The following is a 22324-nucleotide window of genomic DNA, read 5'->3' as shown; positions in this document are numbered from 1 at the left end:
ATCTGAAAACAAATGATAAACTATGGAGATTTATCAGATTTGAAAATAAATTTCACTTTGAAATTCTAAAATGTTTCGTAAGAAAAAATGAAATAGAATGTATATATTTTAATTGCTCTATTAGGAAGATGTGTACTTATCTTGGGATGAAACCAGACTTACAGGGTTGGGTATCACTGACAGTGTGGCTGTTTTTATTGCCTTAAATGTTTTTGGGTCCTTATCTCTTTTCTTATCTGCAGAAAAATCTCCATATCCCTCTTAAGTATTTTAGAATAAGAAGTCTTTGCTCTTGTGTAATGTTTACAATCTGAACTGTCAAATCTGCCTTGTCATTCTTGGGTAATGAAGTCTGTACCCCAAGAAGACACTGTTGTGTTGGCACGCTGATTTAAAAAAACAAAACAGCAGAAAATCCCATTGCATTGTCCCCTGCAGCATATAGTTAGAAAAATTAAATCCTCAGCTCTCTCTGAGATCTTCTGCTCTTTTATCACTTACTGGTGGGTTTTTTTTAGCTCTGACTAAGGTGGCTCAAGTCTGTCTGCCTTGCCTTAGATTTCACAGAAGCTTTATAATTGTTTACCCTATTTACAAGCCTAAATCAGGGGTTTACAAAAGTAGACCTTGCTTGATAATAAAGTGGTTTCCTTGCCCCTCAAATATTTCTAGTTCTTATCTTTCTACACAGCTGCTTGTAAGGTCAGCTTTACAGAATCTCGATTGGATTCCTACCGACTTAGTGTAACAAAGAAGTCTTTCACTGAAGTTGTCCAAAATAAATAGATAAGTTAAGCAAAAATGTGAAAATGGATTAGCTGGATCTATAGGCCTAGAAAATGATTCTGTACATGTATAAGAAATTCCTCATAATGTGTAAATACTTTTGAGCATGAATAAAACATTTTGTTTATTTATTTCACTTCTACAGAGTAAATCAACTCCCAAAACTGGCAGCTCACCCAAAAAAGCATAGGAAAGATGATGTCCCAACTTTGACCTGACCTAGCAGACTTATGGAATTCCATTTAGAGATGGAAAAACACCACTTATTGCAGCAAGATTTACTATAATCTATAGTATTACATAGATTTACTGTATTCTGCCCTACTATAATACTAGTTGAAACATACAAATAGGCATTGTTATGAGTTTTATAACTCAGCTGTATTAAGCATCATTATGAGTATCTGACCTAGCAATATTATACTGTATTGTTTCAAGGATTTTTTTAAAGCCATATTTATATGGTCGTGTGTGTGTTGTGTGTCCTTAAAATTTTAAATATCCAGAGTGCTTGTAAACATAGGTATATTTTGGGATAATGGTGGTGTCTGATATGTGAACATTGTGTGGTTAGCCCAATGCCGAAGGAGGAGACTGCTGTATTGGTATGCTCTGATAAAACTGCATCCAGTAACATTTTCCCTCCAGCATGTATCTGAAATCATTCAAGCATAAGTACTTAGACATTTTCTCCCTATCAGTTACAGTTCTTCATGTTAGAGCCGATTACATCAAGTCTCTCTCCTCATCATCATCCCTGTTTTTGTGTAGATCTCATAAAATACTTATGCTATGCAAATACGTAACTGATTGTGAAGCTTTCTAATAAGCTATTTTATATGTGCTTCTGTTTGTCCAGTCTGAAAATTAATGATGCTGTTTAGCTGCTTATTTGAATGTTTAATTTCTCTTTTATTTTCTTCCATTCTCCTAATAACCAAGTAGCCACTTTGGTAGATGCCTCCAGGCTTTCATGCAAATGGCATATCATATTTCTCTCATTTTACTTTTTTTTTTTAATATTAAATTTAGAAACAGAAGCTTATCCAGGAAAAATTTAAATTAAAAGGTTGACCTTTAGTTTTGAAGTCACTTAATGAAGCTGAATTTCTAATAGTCCAAGAAATCTGATTCTGTAGCGTTAGACTGGCTGCAAGCCTTTTTTTCCGTACAGGCATTTTAAGGAGGCTGAGGCTAGATGAATGTGGAAAGCAAGGGGAAAGCTGCCCTAAGGCATAGGCTGGGCTGTCATTTGGAAGAGCATGACTGGGAAAGTTTTTCTACAAAACAGTAAGAGTTTGGCTTGGGGGAGGAGGGTTCTTAATGTTGAGCAGATAATGTAAAATGTTAAGCACTAAAATTTACCTTAATGATCTGCCTAAACCTAGCAAAGTCTGCGCAGTGCAGTGCAATTGCAAATGCTTCTAATGTAGCTCTTGCATCCGTACGTATGCGTTTGTTTATTAACTGTGGAATTGACCACATTCATCTTACCTAAGATATATGCTGTGAATGGGACTTCAGTGCTTTTGAACATAGGATTTAGTGTTTACGTCACTTAGGTGCTTTTCAGAACGTTATCCTTGTCTAGATATTTTATCCATAATGTCAGTATAACATAACCTTCTCATTCCAGAGTTGCAAGGGCTTTGTTGACTCCTGTTGAAGTTCATGGGACTCACGTAATTAAAATACTCTGCTTACAAACATACTTGATGAGTATCTGCTCTGTTCATTCCCTCTGAAGCACCTGGCATTGGCCACTGTCGGAAGACAGGATATTGGGCTAGATCCAGTCTGACACAGTATGGCCATTCTTATATAAAATACCCTTCATTTTAGTCCCATAGTTACCTGCATTCTACACAGACATTGTGTCCCTGTGTTTTTATTATTGAATTTTATTGTTGAAAATTACTTGCAGGAGAAATAATCATGAAACTCTGGTTATAGAAAGAGTCATTTACCTTTACAGGAGGAATCCCACTGCATTTTAACTATCCTGCATGGATAATAATTTTGTCTCTCTCCTTTCTAAGGGCTTTATCTACATTGTGTTGCACATTTGGACCTAGATAGGTTAAGAGAGATGTCTGCAAGATTCCCTGAGAGTTTATCTCATAGTGTTGTATATAAATCCCACCTCCCCTGTAAATGTAAGATGTGGGGAAGTGATGTCCTCCTTTTATTTGCATTGTATCAGGGTTGATGCAACCAATATGATGTCAATAGCCTTACGCATCCTTTCCCTGAAATATTAATGGTTCTAAATGTTTGGTGTGAATTTTGCACAGCACATGCAGTGATGAGTTATTCTGGGATCTAGTATAGACTGGTGGGTTGCTCCCTCTTCCATAGCTGTATATCAGGTTTCAGCTTGCCAGAGGATTTTTATACCATTCTGGTAGCTAGATCTGTCTTCTCCAGCCTATTACCTTCTTCTAGAGCATCCGCCTAATGCCAGCTTGGTCTCCTTTCTGCCTATAAATTTAACATTTCATCCAATAACTGCTGGGTCATCCCCTCCCCCCTCAAAAGTATATGTTCTCCCCATTGGTTGCGCGCTCACACACACACACAACTTTTGATTGCATGTGACAAACAGGAACAAGGGTTGCTTTGTCTAGTTAAGTTTAGAGGTAGTCTAATTTACAGAAGCGGTTGCATTTTGTGTGTAGAAGGCTGTCTTGTTGATGCTGGACCTTCACAAAGCTGTATGCTGCACAGCTGATTAAGCCGGTGTAGAATGAGCTTCACCTATGCAATGTGTAATTTCCCCTTCCACAGAATTTCTGCCTGACCTTGGGCAAGTTACTTACTCTTTCTGTGCCACAGTTCTTCGTTTGTAAAATGGGGATAATAGCACTTCCTAACCTCCTGGGGTGTTGTGAAGATAAACACATTAAAGATTGTGAGGTGCTCAGATGCTATGATAATGGGCCCCATAGACATTAAGGTCAGAAGGGACCTTTATGATTGTCTAGCCTGGCACGTTGAAGGCCACAGAACCTCACTCACCAACTCCTGTAATAGACCCATAACCTCCAGTTGAGTTACTGAAGTTCTCAAATCTTGATTTATAGAGAATCCACCATTTACTCTAATTTAAACTGCAAGTGATCTGTGCCCCATGCTGCAAAGGAAGACAAAAAATCTCAGAGTCTTTGCCAATCTGACTTGGGTGTGTGGGGGGGGGAAACGTTCCAGACTCCAAATATGGCAGTCAGTTTGATCCTGAGCATATGGGCAAAACCCACCAACCAGAAACCTGGGAAAGAATTCTCTGTAGTAACTCAAATTCTCCCCACCTAGTGTCTCTTCTCCAGATATTTGCTATGAACAGTTGCAGATGGGCCACATGCTGTTGTAGACAACCTCATCATACCATCCCCTCCACAAATTTATCAGGCTCAGTCTTAAAACAGTTAAGATTTTTTACCTACATTATTTCTTATGGAAGGCTATTCCAGAACTTCACTCCTCTGTTGGTTAGAAACCTTTGTCTAATTTCAAGCCTAAACTTATTGATGGCCAGTTTATACACATTTGTTCTTGTGCCAGCACTGGCATTTAAATTAAATAACTCCTCTCCCTCCCTGATGTTGTTCCCTCTGATATGTATATATAGAGAGCAATCAGATTCCCTTCAACCTTTATTTTGTTAGGGTAAAGAAGCCAAGCTCCTTAAGTCTCCTCTCGTAATGTAGGTTCTCTGTTCCTCTAATCATCCTAGTAGCCCTTTGCCGTACCTGTTCCAGTTTGAATTAATCTTTCTTAAACATGGGAGACGAGAATTACACATGGTATTCCAGATGACGTCTCACCAGTGCCTTCTGTAATGATAATAACACTTCCCTATCTCTCTGGAAATACATTGCCTGTTGCATCCAAGGACTGCATTAGCTTTTTTCACAGCTGCATCACACTGGTGGCTTGTAGTTATCCTGTGATTGACCAATATACCCAGGTTTTCCTCCTCCTCTGTTATTTCCAACTGATACATCCCCAGTGTATAGCAAACATTCTTGTTGTTAGTCCCTAAGTGCATGACATTGCATTTTCACGATTAAATTTCATTCTACAGTAACTCCTCCCTTAAAGTCGTCCTGGTTAACGTTGTTTCATTGTTACATTGCTGATCAATTAGGGAACATACTCGCAATGCTCTCTTATAACATTGTTTGGCAGCTGCCTGCTTTGTCCATTGCTTGCAGGAAGAGCAGCGTGCTGGAGCTAGGTGGTGGGGCTTGGAATCAAGGTGGTCCGGCAGCCTGCGTATCAGCTCCCCGCTTCCCTAAGTTCCCTGTGCAGCAGCCGCCCAGCAGGCTGTCAATTGCCGGCAGTTCAGCTGTCCCTCTCCCCACTGCCATGTGCTGCTCCTGCCCTCTGCCTTGGAGCTGCTCCCAGGAGCCTCCTGCTTGCTGTGCAGTGTGGCGGGGGAGGGAGGCAGATGGGTGCTAATGTCAGGGTGTCCCCCTCCCCCAGCTCCTGTACCTTATCTCTGCAGAGCAGGGGTGGATATGACAGGGCTCAAGAGGGAGGGAGCTTGCTGGCAGCAGCTGCTATCTCAACTTGTTGATCTACTTAAAAAGGCAGTGTACTTAGAGTGGTGTCAGCATACTTAAAGGGGCAATGCTCATCTCTCTCACACACACAGGGTGTGTGTCCCAGCTCTTTCTGCCATGCTGTCTCCCCTCCCTCCATTCATCCTGCTTGTGGAGTGTGAGGCTACATTAACAACAGTGTGTTAACCCTTGAGGGCTCAGCCGAGTGCTAGTTCATCATTTAGCAGTAAGGCATTCCCTGGGAAATATCCCACCCTCTTCCACCCTCTGACTTCACCACCTCAACCAAGCTTCACAATCATCATTGCTGTGCACAGTATTACATGGTTTGTTTAAAATGTATACTGTGTATATGTGTGTGTATATATAAAAATAGTCTTTTGTCTGGCAAAAAAATTTCCCTGGAACCTAACCCCCACTATTTACATTAATTCTTACGGGGAAATTGGATTTGCTTAACATCATTTCGCTTAAAGTAGCATTTTTCAGGAACATAACTACAACATAAAGCAAGGAGTTACTGTATTTCTATTACTACTGTTTTAAAGGTCATCCAAATCGTCTTGTATGATATTCCAATCATCCTTTGTATTGGCAATACCTCTCAATTTTGTGTCATTGTAAATTTTATTAACATGCTCCCACTTTTTGTGCCAAGGTCATTAATGAAAACATTAAACAAGACTGTTCCCAAGACTGATCCTTGAGGAACTCCATTATTAACCTCCTTCCAGCTTGACAGTTCACCTTTCAGCATGACCTGTTATAGTCTCGCCTTCAACCAGTTGCTTACTCACCTTTCAGTTTTTATGTTAATCCCTACCTTCTCCAGTTTAATTTCCAATGTGGAAGTGTATCAAATGCTTTATTGAAATCCAGGTAGATTAGATCTACTATTTTTTCTTTGTCTAGAAAATCAGTTATCTTCTCAAAGAGATCAGATTGGGCTGGCATGATCTACCTTTTCATAAAATCATAGAATCATAGAATATCAGGGTTGGAGGGGACCTCAGGAGGTCATCTAGTCCAACCCCCTGCTCAAAGCAGGACCAATCCCCAATTAAATCATCCCAGCCAGGGCTTTGTCAAGCCTGACCTTGAAAACTTCTAAGGAAGGAGATTCTACCACCTCCCTAGGTAATGCATTCCAGTGTTTCACCACCTTCCTAGTGGAAAAAGTTTTTCCTAATATCCAACCTAAACCTCCCCCTCTGCAACTTGAGACCATTACTCCTTGTCCTGTCCTCTTCTACCACTGAGAATAGTCTAGAACCATCCTCTCTGGAACCACCTCTCAGGTAGTTGAAAGCAGCTATCAAATCCCCCCTCATTCTTCTCTTCTGCAGACTAAACAATCCCAGTTCCCTCAGCCTCTCCTCATAAGTCATGTGTTCCAGACCCCTAATCATTTTTGTTGCCCTTCGCTGGACTCTCTCCAATTTATCCACATCCTTCTTGTAGTGTGGGGCCCAAAACTGGACACAGTACTCCAGATGAGGCCTCACCAATGTCGAATAGACGGGGACGATCACGTCCCTCGATCTGCTGGCTATGCCCCTACTTATCCATCCCAAAATGCCATTGGCCTTCTTGGCAACAAGGGCACACTGCTGACTCATATCCAGCTTCTCATCCACTGACCCCCTAGGTCCTTTTCTGCAGAACTGCTCCCTAGCCATTCGGTCCCTAGTCTGTAGCTGTGCATTGCATTCTTCCGTCCTAAGTGCAGGACCCTGCACTTATCCTTATTGAACCTTATCAGATTTCTTTTGGCCCAATCCTCCAATTTGTCTAGGTCCCTCTGTATCCTATCCCTGCCCTCCAGCGTATCTACCACTCCTCCCAGTTTAGTATCATCTGCAAATTTGCTGAGAGTGCAATCCACACCATCCTCCAGATCATTTATGAAGATATTGAACAAAACCGGCCCCAGGACCGACCCCTGGGGCACTCCACTTGACACCGGCTGCCAACTAGACATGGAGCCAATGATCACTACCCGTTGAGCCCAACAATCTAGCCAACTTTCTACCCACCTTATAGTGCATTCATCCAGCCCATTCTTCTTTAACTTGCTGAGAAGAATACTGTGGGAGACCGTGTCAAAAGCTTTGCTAAAGTCAAGAAACAATACATCCACTGCTTTCCCTTCATCCACAGAACCAGTAATCTCATCATAGAAGGCGATTAGTCAGGCATGACCTTCCCTTGGTGAATCCATGCTGACTGTTCCTGATCACTTTCCTCTCATATAAGTGCTTCAGGATAGATTCTTTGAGGACCTGCTCCATGATTTTTCCGGGGACTGAGGTGAGGCTGACTGGCCTGTAGTTCCCAGGATCCTCCTTCTTCCCTTTTTTAAAGATGGGCACTACATTAGCCTTTTTCCAGTCATCCGGGACTTCCCCCGTTCGCCACGAGTTTTCAAAGATAATGGCCAATGGCTCTGCAATCACAGCCGCCAATTCCTTTAGCACTCTCGGATGCAACTCGTCCGGCCCCATGGACTTGTGCACGTCCAGCTTTTCTAAATAGTCCCTAACCAGCTCTTTCTCCACAGAGGGCTGGCCATCTATTCCCCATGCGCAGCAGTCTGGGAGCTGACCTTGTTAGTGAAGACAGAGGCAAAAAAAGCACTGAGTATATTACCTTTTTCCACATCCTCTGTCACTAGGTTGCCTCCCTCATTCATTAAGGGGCCCACACTTTCCTTGGCTTTCTTCTTGTTGCCAACATACCTGAAGAAACCCTTCTTGTTACTCTTGACATCTCTCGCTAGCCGCAGCTCCAGGTGCAATTTGGCCCTCCTGATTTCATTCCTACATGCCTGAGCAATATTTTTATACTCTTCCCTGGTCATATGTCCAACCTTCCACTTCTTGTAAGCTTCTTTTTTATGTTTAAGATCCGCTAGGATTTCACCGTTAAGCCAAGCTGGTCGCCTGCCATATTTACTATTCTTTCGACACATTGGGATGGTTTGTCCCTGTAACCTTAACAGGAATTCCTTGAAATACAGCCAGCTCTCCTGGACTCCTTTCCCCTTCATGTTAGTCCCCCAGGGGATCCTACCCATCCATTCCCTGAGGGAGTCGAAGTCTGCTTTCCTGAAGTCCAGGGTCCGTATCCTGCTGCTTACCTTTCTTCCCTGTGTCAGGATCCTGAACTCGACCAGCTCATGGTCACTGCCTCCCAGATTCCCATCCACTTTTGCTTCCCCTACTAATTCTTCCCGGTTTGTGAGCAGCAGGTCAAGAAAAGCTCCCCCCCTAGTTGGCTCCTCTAGCACTTGCACCAGGAAATTGTCCCCTATGCTTTCCAAAAACTTCCTGGATTGTCTATGCACCGCTGTACTGCTCTCCCAGCAGATATCAGGAAAATTAAAGTCACCCATGAGAACCAGGGCGTGCGATCTAGTAAAACCTTGGCAAAAATCTTTTGTAAAACCATGTTGTATTTTATCTCAATTATTGTTTGCCTATATGTCTTTAATTACTCTCTCTTTCAAGATTTGTTTTAGGATCTTGCATTCAATTGAGGTCAAAGTAATGGGACTATCGCTTCTGGAATTCTTCCCCTCCCCTTTTTAAAATATACATATTGTATTTGCAATTCTCCAGGCACAAGGTATGACTCCCAAGTTTATAGATTCATTAAAAGTCCTTGCTGTTGGGCTTTCAATTTCATGTGCCAGTTCCTTTAATATTGTTGGATGGAGGTTATCCAGGCTCCCCAGTTTGGTCCCATTAAGCTGTTTGAGTTTGGCTTCTACCTTAGATGTGGTAATTTCTGGTTCCATATCCTCGTTCCCATTACCCACCTTGCTACTGCCCCCAAGCTTCTTATTACCCTTATTAAAAGCTGAGGCAAAGTATTCATTTAGATGTTGGGCCATGCCTAGATTATCATAATCTCCACACCATCCTCAGTGTTTAGTGGTCCCACTTCTTCTTTCCTTGTTTTCTTTTTATTTATATGTCTAAAGAACCTTTTACTATTGATTTTAATTTCCTTTGCAAGGTCCAACTCTGCTTGGCTTTTGGCAATTCTTACTTTTACCCTACACTTTCTGACCTCCAAGGGGTAGCTTTCCTTGCTGATCCATCCCTTCTTCCATTCTTTCCAGGCTTTCTGCTTTCTCTTAATAACCTGTTTGAGATACTTGTTCATCCAGTTTGCTCTGCAACCTTTCCCTACAATTTTCCCCCTTGCTTGAGATGCAGGGTTCAGATAGTTTTTGGAATTTGGACTTAAAGCAATTCCAAGCCTCCTCCACATTCAGTTGAGTTCTTCAGTCCAGTCAACTTCCCTAACTAATTCCCTTAATTTTTTAAAGTTTGCCCTTTTGAAATTAAGGACCCTAGTTATAAATATATTTTTGTTTATCCTTCCATTTAGTTTAAACTGGATTAATTCAAACCAAGGTTGTCCTCTACATCCAGTTCTTGCATGAGGTCATTGCTATTTACCAATACTAAATCTAAAACGGCATTACCTCTTGTTGATTCAGGGACTATTTAGTGAAAAAATCTGTTGGCTATAACATCCGGAAATATCTGGGTCCTACCATTATTAGTAGCACTTGTCTTCCAATCTACATCTGGGAAATTAAAGTCTCCCATAATCATACAATTCCTGGCAGTATTTATTTCATTAAAAATATTAAAGAGGTTTCTATCCATATCCAAAGTGGACGCTCCGGGTCTATAACAGACCCCAAGCTGTATCCCAGTGGAGACTCTGTTACCTTTCATCCCCAAAGTGATTTTGACCCAAACAAATTCCGGTTTATGCATTCCATCACTTCTAATTCTTTTACAGGCTATCTCATCATTAATATACAATGCTACTCCATCACCTTTTCCTTTCTTTCTGTCTTTCTTGAACAACACATTCCCTTCAGTACCTGTACTCCAATCGTGAATACCATTCCACCACATTTCCATTTTCCCTATAATATCTGGTTTCACTTCCTGCACCAGTAATTCTAGTTCCCCCATTTTGTTATGCAGTGCATTCCTTGCATTTGTGTACAGACATCTTAGTAATTCCTGCTTGGCTTCATCCAGATTCCTTACCTGATTAGGTAGTCATTTTACGGCCAGTATCACCTACCTGTTTCTGAAGGTGGAATTGGCACTTTCTTTCCTCTTGTTCCTCTACCCTCTGTTGTTCCTTTCTCCATTCCAATAACCTCTTTTAGCTGATTTTCCTCTCGCTCAATATTAGAGTCAGGCACGGGGATCATATGAGCATCTCCCAACTATTTCCCCTGAATTCCTTGTTTACAGTTCTTTTGATCAGTTGTGCCTACCTCCACCCCAGAAGTCTGTTTCCCTCCCTACTCAAGTGGAGTCCATCCCCATGCAAACAGTTCTCTGTTCGTGAATGCCTACCAGTTGTTGAACACCTAAAAGCTGTCTTGCTAGCACCATTACCTGAGCCATTTGTTGATCTTCATAATCTTGTCTCACCTTCACTCTCCTCCTGTTGGGACAGGTAGAATTCCACTGAAGATCACCTGAGCCTCCATTTCTTTAAGCGTCTTCCCCAGCCTGCCATAGTCTTCCTTAAAGCTTCCTAGCAAGAATCTAGCAGTATAATTTATTCCCACATGACGGACAATCAGTGGATTCTTTTCTGCTTCCATTAGGATCCTCTTCAGCCTCAGGTCCACATTCTGTATAAGTACCATAACTGGATATATACACACACGTGCATGTAGAGACACACACATGCATGTGTTTTGGTGGTAATTTTTTATTAAACCATAGGAGTTATTTGTATATAATTAGGGTAATTTGTTTTCCCCCCATTCTTGTAGTCCAGAATGTCTGAAAGATTTATTTTTGCTTACACATTAAAAATAAATGAATAAAACAAAAGGAAAGTTCTTTGAAATGAGACCATGCCTGGAAATTTTTAGCCTGAAAAGTGAAGATTTTGGAGCCACTGAAAATTGAGTTAGGATGGAAATGTATATACATCCTTAACTATAATGGTTGCTCCCATCCCTGCTACTGACGAGAATAATTTGCAATCCCATTTCAGTACAGTTTTTCAAGAGATCTTACACACTACATTGTGACAAATACAATGTAGAGTGATGTAATGATTATGCTCCATTCATTACATAGTTTCAGTGGGATAAGCTTGAGTTATGAGTGTAGGTGTGTTTGCACATTGTGTCACTCTGGCCTCACCAATTAAATAGGGGAGGGAGATGGCCTGTGAGCCATGGGGCCATAAATATATTTCAAAATTAAACAACCTGTTCATGAGCAACCTCCCCTCATCCCACAAAGCAGCTATTTATGGGACCATTTTATATTGGTTTTTATTTAAAAAATAATAATAGCAAGCACTGACAATTGAATTCTCATGCATTACGTAGCCATCACCACAATCTCACTTCTGCACATCTTATTGCTGTCAGATATCTTTGTCCTCAGCCAAAAGTGATGTCTAAACTTGTAGCATATGTTTGATGACATATGTAGAAACAGTGATGTTTCCGGTGTTTGATCTTAACTTTTATTGAGAACATCAGAAAATGTTTTTAAGAGTGGCAGCTGTGGCGTGGAAGGAGTTTGCTCATAAACAGGGTATTGGGTCTTAAATAAACTTCTTAATGAATGGGTTCCTTGCAATCCTTTCCTCTGCTAGTTATCAGTGTAATTGCCTGTCAGTATCATCTGATCCTGGAACTGCTGGGGGCATGGTGTCTTAGATCATGCAGTAGAAACTGCTAGGTGTTGACTTATGTACGTTTACCACTGCTCTCTGCTGAGTGACATGTCAGTTCTGCTCTAGTAATAGAGCAAAACCACTCCTGCACCCCAACCCCCTGCCCCAGCCCTGAGCCTCCTCCCACACCCAAACTCCTTCCCAGAGCACCCACTCCTGTGCACCAACCCTCTGCTCCAACTCAGAACCCCCTCCCGCACTGTGAACCCCCAGCCCCAGCCTGGAGCCCACTCCTGCACCCCAAACCCCTCATCCCCAGCCCCTCTCCAGAGCCCACACCCCAACCCCCTGCCCCATCCCGGATTGCCCTCTCGCACCCTGAACCCCTCTTTTCTGGTCCCACCCCAGAGCCCACATCCCCAGCCCAGAGCCCGTATCCCCTCCCATACCCAAAGCCCCTGGCTCAGCCCAGAGCCCCCTCCTGCACCCCTCATCCCCGTCCCCACCCCAAAGCCTGCACTCCACCTGACACCCTCACCCCCTCCCACACCCCAACCCCCTGCCCCAGCCTGGTGAAAATGAGTGAGTGAGTGCGTGAGGGTGGGGGAGAGTGAGTGATGGGGAGGGTGAAGTGAGCAGGGGTGGAGTCTTGGGGAAGGGGCAGGGCCTCAGGGAAGGGCCAGAGAACGGAGGCAGGGCAAGGGTGTTCATGTTCGGTTTTGTGCAATTAGAAAGTTGGCAACCCTACTTGTAATATCAGTATCTCATATTATAAGGTTAGGGTTGGAAGAGACCTCAGGAGGTCATCTAGTCCAATCCCCTGCTCACAGCAGGACCAACACCCACTAAATCATCCCAGCCAGGGCTTTGTCAAGCCGGGCCTTAAAAACCTCTCAGGATGGAGATTCCACCACCTCCCTAGGTAACCCATTCCAGTGCTTCACCACCCTCCTAGTGAAATAGTGTTTCCTAATATCCAACCTAGACTTCCCCCACTGCAACTTGAGACCATTGCACCTTGTTCTGTCATCTGCCACCACTGAGAACAGCCAAGCTCCATCCTTTCTGGAACCCCCCTTCGGGTAGTTGAAGGCTGCTATCAAATCACCCCCTCACTCTTCTCTTCTGCAGTCTAAACAAGCCCAGTTCCCTCAGCCTCTCCTTGTAAGTCATGTGCCTCAGCCCTCTGATCATTTTCGTTGCCCTCCACTGGACTCTCTCCAATTTGTCCATGTCCTTTCTGTAGTGGGGGGCCCAAAAGGAATGCTGGGGGAAGGGAACAAAAATTCCTGTTAAGGAGAAATTGTTATCACTATGCTGCTTGGAATTTGGAGGGGGCAATATTTCTAAGCATAAGCAAGGGATCACCAAGCTGCTTGGCTTGGGTTAGCCCAAAACGAAAATACGGAGCTTGTATGTATAACAGCTACTATCACCTTTTGGAACTTAAGATTGTAACTCATTTGTGTGTATGTTTCCTTCCTTTAGCCTTGTAGATAACTCTCAGTCCTTTTTCTTAGGGCTTGTACACACTAGCACTTATGTCAGTATAACTTATATCACTTGGGGTGTGTGAAAAAGCCTCCCCCCACCCCCAAATGACATAAGTTACACTAACCGAAGTGCTGCTGTGGACAGTGCTATGTCGGCAGGTGATCCATCTGCTGCCTCTCACAGAGGTGGTGGGAGAGCTCTCTCCTGTCAGCACAGAGCGTCTGCACCAGCAACGCTGCAGCAGCACGGCCGCATCGGTACACAGCTGCGCTGCTGTAGGGATTCTAGGGTAGGCTAGCCCTTAGTTAATGGTCCTTTCATTTGTTTATTATAGGATTGGCTACAAGCATTGTCTTTGGAGAGAGATCTAGGAAGCACTTGACCTGGGGTAAGTTGTTTGGGTCTTGGAGTAATCTGAATATTGTTTCAGAGTAGCAGCCGTGTTAGTCTGTATTCGCAAAAAGAAAAGGAGGACTTGTGGCACCTTAGAGACTAACACATTTATTTGAGCATAAGCTTTCGTGAGCGACAGCTCACTTCCGATGCATCCGATGAAGTGAGCTGTAGCTCATGAAAGCTTATGCTCAAATAAATTTGTTAGTCTCTGAATATTGGTGTGATTTTTATGTAAGGGACCATCTATTACAAAGGCAAGCTTGCCTGGGTGGCTAGATAGACTGGCGTGTCCAAGGGGACTGTCTGTGACTCCATCGTAAGGCTGTTATAGTGCTTGAGGAGTTTACCCTTGTTACTTGATTGGTGAAATCTAATTGTATAACATACAACCAGTTTGGGGTTTGTGCCCAGTTCCTTGACAGTCTGCCCGGAGGTTGACACTCACAGTAGTGAGCCACTCTCCACAGCTTGATAAGTACATTTTAAAATTGTAAATTTGAGTTGATAGAGCCCCTTTTGATTACAGTGTGTAAAGTATTTTTAGACCATGGTGTAAGAGCTGCTATAAAAGTCTTAAATTGTTTAAGCCTTAAAGCTACATTTCTGGTACTAGTTTTCTGTGAGATGGCAGTCATTGCTCATAGAAAATCTCCCCCCACTATGTTTTAAAAAGTTTTTTATTTAGACAAAGATGTTCTGTTTACTGTATCCTTGTTGATGCACAGTGTGCCTTTAATTTTTGCCATAATCAGAAGTTGGTATGTCACTTCCATGTCATTTCAGAAAGGTTGAGAGGCATCCTCATAACCTGCATGTCAGAGGGGCCATGAAATTCTGTTTGAACAGGACACGAGTATCATGAGTTTACTCAGAGCCCCCCGAAAGAACTATCCTAATGTACTTGAATGGGTATTACTGAAGTATAGGCTGCTCAAGACAAACCTTGCCCTGCAGCCCTTCCCAAGAGAAGCAATGCCACCTCTTGGATGAAGAGGTGCAACAGGTTCCTAAACAACAACTACAAAAGCTGATATATGGGCCTCTACGCACAATTTTACTACAGGTTTCAGAGTAACAGCCGTGTTAGTCTGTGTTCGCAAAAAGAAAAGGAGTACTTGTGGCACCTTAGAGACTAACCAATTTATTTGAGCATAAGCTTTCGTGAGCTTATGCTCAAATAAATTGGTTAGTCTCTAAGGTGCCACAAGTACTCCTTTAATTTTACTACAGAGAGTAGAAGGACAAACCGCTGCAGATGGCAGAATTTTCCTTGCTTATGTTCTTGAGAAATAGTCCCAATCTTTTGTTATAAGGAAGGTGATATAAATCCCCTCTAGTACAATAGGAGAACAGTCTTTAACAGTAAATGGTATGTCTCTGATGGGCCACGTTCATCTCTAATGCACCAGCTTTACTTGCCATTCTGTTGTATTACCAGGTGTCTTATTACTAAAGTTGTTCACTTTCTCCTGTCTTACAGTATGTCTGAATTATATCTCTTGAGGACAGGCTATTAGTGGCTTAGGTTTGAACTTTCTGGATACGTTTTTTTCCACCTTACACTTAAGATAAAGTAGTCTCACTCAACAGTGCTAAGACATTTGTGGTGGACAAGCTAATAGGAGCCACAGGACAGCTTGTGTCAGTGCTCAGAAATTCTGCTCAGTCTGTGGTTGCTCATGATGATAAGTAAAACCACACATAGTGCAACACTGACCTTATCCAGCAGAAAAATACCAAGAAGTAATATCTCTTCAGCTATCATACGTTGGGATATTTTTCTTGTCCATTTTTGTTTTATGCATTCTTAAATATAAAATGAGTTTCACTGATCTCCTAATAAATTGGATTGTGTGATGCAAGTAAAATAGATGAGTTTCTGTAATGAACCAAACGTTCATGATTTATTCATGTGAGAAACTGTATTTAGCATTTATATATAACATTCTTCACTTCCTAATGCTGTACAAATGTCACAGTGTTACCTGGAGAATGTTACTATTTTAAGGTAGAGAGGGTTAAATGACTTGCTCGAGGCCGTGTGTAGCGGGATTTCAGCCCATTGGGGGAGAAAAAGGAGGGAGAATGCCCCCTTTTTGTGAATGTAACTCCTTGTGGTCAAGGTAGAGAGGCCTAGCGGTCAGGGATCAGGGGGCTGTCCTTATCCTCAGGGCAGTGAGGCCTAATAACCAGAGTCTACAGAGCTACCCTTGCTCTCAGCGCAGTGAGGCCTAATGGCCAGAGTCCATGAAAATGCCCTTGCTCTCAAGGCAGCGACGCCTCCTGGCCAAAGTCTATGAGGCTGCCCCTGTCCTCAGGACAGCAAGGCCTTGTGGCCAGAGTCTATGTAGCTGCCATAGTCTTCTGGGCAGTGGGGCCTAGTGATAGGTGTGGAAAGAAGTAGAGGGACCTCGGCCCATCCTACTCCACTGGGTCCCAACCCAGGGCCATATGGAACCAGCACTTCTGGCTTCAGGTTCAGGTTCCCCTCTCGACAAACTTCCTACCTTTGCTTCTGGATCCTCCTCTGGGGTAGCGGCCTTCCGCCTCCCTCATCCTCTGCAGTTGTCTGGGGTTCAGCGCCTTCAGCCTCTGCAGGCTGGCCCTCTAGTGGCTCCCTGGCAGGAGCCTGCAGCGTGCATCCACTCTTCTCCCTAGTCAGCCCAGACTGAGCTAAGCCTCCTCCTTTTATATACTGCTTCCAACCAGAGCATGCCCAGCAAGTGCATGGGAGCATTGCCTCCTGGGCCCAAAGTGCGTGGCTAACCCTTGCTGGGCCAGTGCGGGGTTGGTACACTCCATCACACCATGTAGTGTGAAATTGTCAGAGCTGGGATTAGAACTCAGGAGTTTCTGTTTCCCTGTTCTGTGCTGAGATGACTTGCCCGCTGCTAGTGTAATTTGCAGATGACACAAAGATTGGCAGAGTAGTAAATGATGATGAGGACAGGACAGTCATACAGAGTGATCTTGATTACTTGGTAAACTGGGTCCATTCAAAGATTATACAGCCAAATGCAAAGTTATACACCTAGAAAAAAGGAATGCAGGCCACACCTACAACATGGGGGACTGTATCATGGAAAGCAGGGACTGAAAAGGAATCATAGTGGGCGGTCAGAGGGGACAAACAATTCACTGTGAGCTTCCAATGCAATGCTCTAGCAAAAAAGGACTAATGCAACCCTTGGATGTATAAGAAAAGTAGTAGTGATTAGGACTAAGGAGGTGATTTTATCTCGCTACATGGCTTTGGTGAGACTGATACTGTAATACTACGTTCAGTTTTGGTGTTCATATTTTTAAAAAGATGTTGAAAAATTGGAGAGGGTGAAGAAAAGAGCCACAAAAATTATTCAAGACCTGGAGAAAATACCTTAGAGTAAGAGACTTAAAGAGCTTAATCTGTTTAATTTATCAAAAAGAAGGTTCAAAGGTGATTTAATTACAATATATAAGTATCTTCATGAGGAGAAAATAGTGGGTACTAAAGGACTCTTTCATCTAGCAGAGAGAGACATGAAGTAGAACCTCAGAGTTACGAACACTTCGGAAATGGAGGTTGTTCGTAATTGTGAAATGTTCATAACTCTGAACAAAACATTATGGTTGATCTTTCAAAATTTACAACTGAACATTGACTTAATACAGCTTTGAAACTTTACTGTGCAGAAGAAAAATGCTTCTTTTAGTCATCTTAATTTAAATGAAACAAGCACAGAAACAGTTTCCTTACTTTGTCAAATCTTTTTTGTAAACTTTCCTTTTATTATTTTAGTAGGTTACATTTAACACAGAACTGTACTGTACTCTATTTACTTTTGTGTGTGTGTATGTCTCTCTCTGCTGCCTGATTGCATACTCCCGGTTCCAAATGAGGTGTGTGGTTGACCAGTCAGTCAGGACCAGATTTAAATCTTCCGCACCCCTAGGCACAGCATCTTAAGTGCCCCCCCCCCCAGACTACAGCTGATCTTTGTGTTCCACCTGTTTTTAGAGAGGTAAGGCACTCCTAGAATGCCAGCGCCCCATGCCAGCGTACCTACTGTGCCTAATTGGAAATCCACCCCTGCACTTAGTTCATAACGCTGGTGTTTGTAACTCTGAGGTTCTACTGTAACAAGAACCAATGGCTAGAAGCTGTAGCTAGACAAACTCAAATTGGAAATAAGGCTCAAATTTCTACCATGAGGATGATTAACCACTGAAACAAACCACCAAGGGAGGTGGTGGATTCTCCATCTTGATGTCTTTCAGTCAAATCTGGAAGATCTGTTTTTGTCAAACACAAGTTACTGGGCTCAATAAAAGGGTAATTGGGTGAAATTTAATGGGCTATGATACACAGAAAGTCAGACTGGACGATCTAATGGTCATTTCTGGACTTAAACTCTATAAATGGATCTATGAGTCTGTGTGTGTTAAAATAAATGAGAGCAGCAGGAGCAATGACAAATTTCTTTTCATCTTCCCCTCATTGGGATTGGTGGGGTGGACATTTCTTTGGTGCAAGATCCATGAAAGGTTTAATTTTCAAAAGGACATTTTTAGGAAGCTGTCAGGGAGGTTGAATGATTAATTGCTTCTAACTTGGTGTTTCATTCTTTGTGTATTGTCTCTTGAGATCCTGCTAGAAAGTTTGGACATGTGGAATTCCCTGGAAACTGAGTGACTATTCTCTCCACCACATGTTCAGTCAGTATCCTACCTCTCTCATTTCAATTTTTAATGAAGATTGCTACAAACATAATCCCCTCTCCTGATGTTTGATTGGCACAATTTCACCTGTACTGCAAAATAGGCATGGTGACGACTGGCGGGACTGGCCCAAATGATTGAGTGGGAGTTTTGCTTTGGGCTTACTTTATAACACCTCTTTGCTTTTAACATTTCAGGTGAGCTCTCGAGTTCCCTTTGAGAAGAAGCCATAGTCGATCGAGATGTCACGGCACCACAGCCGATTTGAAAGAGATTATCGCACTGGGTGGGATCGCCGAGAATGGAGCTCCAATGGGAATCATGTGAACAATAGTAACTGTAACAGTACAGCGAGCAGCAACTGCAACAACAGACCTGGGCTGTTGCCTTTGCCAATTGTTCCCTCTCGACTGCCTACTCCAGCCACAGCTGCTTGCACCACAGTGAACAGCGACGTGATAACAAGCCTTGTGGCCAACTCATCTGCAGCTTCAACTACCAAAGTAAGAATTTACTTGTTTTCAGTAATGACGAGTTAGAGGGAACTACAGATGGGGTGACACTTGTCCCCTTCGTTTATGATGTGCCATGGGAATAAGAAGTCCAATGGCCCTTTGCCTTTTTTCTTCTGTTGGCCATTACATATGCTGTTTGTGTAGTAAGATGACCTTCATGGGCTGGTGGATCTCCCACCTCATTCCATCACTGAACAGAGAGAGCAACCAGTTCCCTTTATCACAGAAAGCCCTTAGTTCTCAGTTTTGTTGTTAGAAATTATCCACTTTGTTTGTCTAACTACCCGAGGAGTGTTCCAGATGGAGCTGTAGTTTTCCTACGCGGATCTATTTTTATGTCACAAAGAGCAGAAAATGAGCAAAGTGCATAGGAGCTTTTTGTTTCTGTTGCTTGGCCCTTTCCTGTAAGTCGTCCAGAGTGCCTTTCCACATTGCCATCTGTAACATAATAATGGGAATAGTGGGAACCCACAGTTGAGACAAGGCTGTCTGGTTTATACATAAATACATTTTAAGAAGGAAGAAAATGTTAAACGGTAAAGAAATAAAATCACTAGTGGTTTTTTATTGATTTTATTCTACTGACTAGTAGTGTTTTTTGGCTTTCTTTTAACTTGTAGCTCCTCTTAAGTCTACAAAGCAAAAATTTTTATATCAGTGAAAAGTTTTTGTTGCCTTCCTGCATACAAAAATGACTAGGAAAGCTGAAGTTGTGGGGTGGAGGGTGGTGGAAAACCCTAGCAAATTGTAAAGATATCCATGGCTTTAGCCGAGCAAGCCAGATGCCCTGCTGCTTTTCTTTTTATGATATTTAAATTTTTCTTTCAACTTGGTTTCATGTTAATAAATGCAAGAGCCAAATACAACAGACGCAGACAGGGGAAAAGAAGACAATGAAGTTATTTAAAGTAAGCCAAGAACAAGCTGAAATTTACTGCAATACCATACTATATTGATTTTTTTCACACAGTAGAAAAACAAAGTCAATGCTGCAGAAGGAAACAGTGGACAAAAGTTTACAGTGTGAATGTTTTTTAAAATGGTCTATAGTGTTTTTCATTTATTTTTATTTGACAACAGGCAGTAAGTTCCCAATGAAAATGAATATGAGATTTCCCCAGATGTTCTCCACAATAGATGCATTTTGAACGCTTTGTCTGGAGAAGATTATTAAGCAAGTTTTGAAGCCAGCACAGTGGTTTCATTTATCATGACCTCTGTACTGCTAAAAGTCCAGCTGCTGATGTTTAACAGCCCACTGAGGCTGAGCTATGATAGTAAAGTGTTTGCTCCTCGGGGGTGGGAGGGAATGATCAGCATTTTAAGTGTTTTGTGATATGTTAAATGTGAAACATTTTCTAAATTATCTTATTAGGCAATTTTCTAGATGAGTTTTATTGGTAAGAATGGTTTTGACATCACTAGATCAATGCAAACAAACAAGACAGTATGTAGGTGATATAGGATGAACTTTACCTGGAAAGCTGCTAATTGCCTGTGTTGTCTCCCATCAAATTCATGTATAAAAAGTCCCAGTGTCCGCACTCTCTCCTCTGTTGCTGAGGATTACCTGAGCAAGCCTGACAACTAAAAGCACATGGATTGAGGGGGGAAAAACTTGGGAACAGAAGTGGGTGAGGAATCTGAATAGTTGATTTAAGGGGATGTTGCCTAGGAAACTTCCAACAAACTACATGAGAAAGTTTTGTAAATGAAAAAATGTGCTCTGTCTCACACGCTGCAGATTTGCACTTGTGGTTCAGCTCAGATGATCAGTAGTATCCCAAACTGATGAGTTTGCCTCCAACCCATTGACTATCCAGCTAATGGTTAACCATAAAAATTTAAATCCATATAAATGGAAAATCACAAACCAGAAGAATGCACAGTTGCTTGGTTTATTTTAAAAACAGATATATACCAAGTTCTTAGCCCAATATTGAGCCAAATAACTTGTGTTTGGCTAAAGCAGATCTTGCAGAAAGGCATCCAGTCTTGATTTGAAGACGTCCAGAGATGGAGAATCCTGTTTCTCCCTTCTTATCTTGTTCCAGTTTTAATGACCCTCACTATTAAAAATGTGTGTCTAATGCTACTTTGAATTTCTGGCTTTAGCTTTCAATGGTGATTTTATATTTAAGCTCAGACCATTGATGAAAATGTTGAATAGCTTCAGGCCTAGTACTGATCTCTTCAGAACCCCACTGAAAACACCTCCATTCAATGATCATTTTCCATTGACAACTACTCTTTGAGATCTGTCAGCCTTAATCCAGTTAACATGTGCTTTATTGATATTGTATACTGGTATTTTTTAATTCAGAATGTCATCCGATACTATGTCAAATGCCCTACAGAAGTCTAAGTATATTACATCTACGTAGTTACTTTTATCAACCAAACTTGTGATCTCATCAGAGAATAATACCAGGTTTGTTTGGCAAGATCTGTGGTACATAAAATCTTGTTGACCACTATTAATTATATTTCCATCTTTTTATTCTTTATTAAGTAAAACCCTAGGTGACAAATTCAGAATGGATAAGAGGAAATATATTTTACATAACATGTCATTAGACTGTGGAACTCACTGTGACATGATGTCATTGATCATAGATGGTAAGTCCAGAAGGGCCCTTTAGAATATCTAGTCTGAGCAGACAAGATTATAACAAGAATATCCAGAATTATAATAACTAATGCTAACAAAAAGAGTACTGGAAGGGATATAAAACTTTATGTTTTGGGGCTTAAGCCAATTTCTTACTATAAGGGATGAGGTGAGACATTCATGGAATGCAAGACAGAATACTGGATTAGACAGGTCTGATTCATTATGGCAACTCCTGGTTCCTAGAAGGTGGCTCCAAAAGTACTTGTGTTTCACATCACAGACAAAACATTGATATGTGTGGACAGACTATGGTACTAAAGATATGATGCAAATCTTCAGTGTTTAATATTGCTCTCAGGACACACCAGTAACTTGCTAACTGCAAGTGAAATGCCTTTCCACAAATCACATGTACCTGTCTCTTATTGTCTTGAAGAATTGTGTGTTTGGTCTGAGTTATTTAAAAGAAAAATGTGTGTGGGTTTTTTTTTTATTTTTACTGAACAAAAAAATTAAAAAGGACTTTGGGCTACTCTCGCCCTTTTCGTCTGAGGCTCTGAAAAAACTTT

At 42.0% G+C, this 22324-nt stretch overlaps 1 protein-coding gene across 20 annotated transcripts in view; it reads left to right on the top strand.

Moving 5' to 3' along the window:
• The window catches only part of KLHL29 (kelch like family member 29), a 601492-nt gene that overhangs the window by 192869 nt on the left and 386299 nt on the right, over positions 1-22324 (top strand). For 15 of the 20 annotated variants that reach the window (XM_073335864.1, XM_073335869.1, XM_073335868.1 and 12 more), the window contains one exon: positions 18824-19129. The exons of 1 other annotated variant lie outside the window; for it this stretch is intronic. In XM_073335864.1, coding sequence (XP_073191965.1) covers positions 18869-19129 — 261 coding nt within the window. In that variant the 5' untranslated portion in view covers positions 18824-18868. Of the gene's footprint in view, positions 1-13866; positions 13921-18823; positions 19130-22324 lie in introns of those variants that run through there. 4 more of the 20 variants (XM_073335854.1, XM_073335855.1, XM_073335853.1 and 1 more) reach the window with 2 other exon arrangements.

Source organism: Lepidochelys kempii, chromosome 3 (assembly GCF_965140265.1).
Source record: "Lepidochelys kempii isolate rLepKem1 chromosome 3, rLepKem1.hap2, whole genome shotgun sequence".
Classification (NCBI taxonomy): Eukaryota; Metazoa; Chordata; order Testudines; family Cheloniidae; genus Lepidochelys; species Lepidochelys kempii.
The sequence above is the reverse complement of the archived record's forward strand: the minus strand, read 5'-3'. Positions and strand labels throughout refer to the sequence as shown.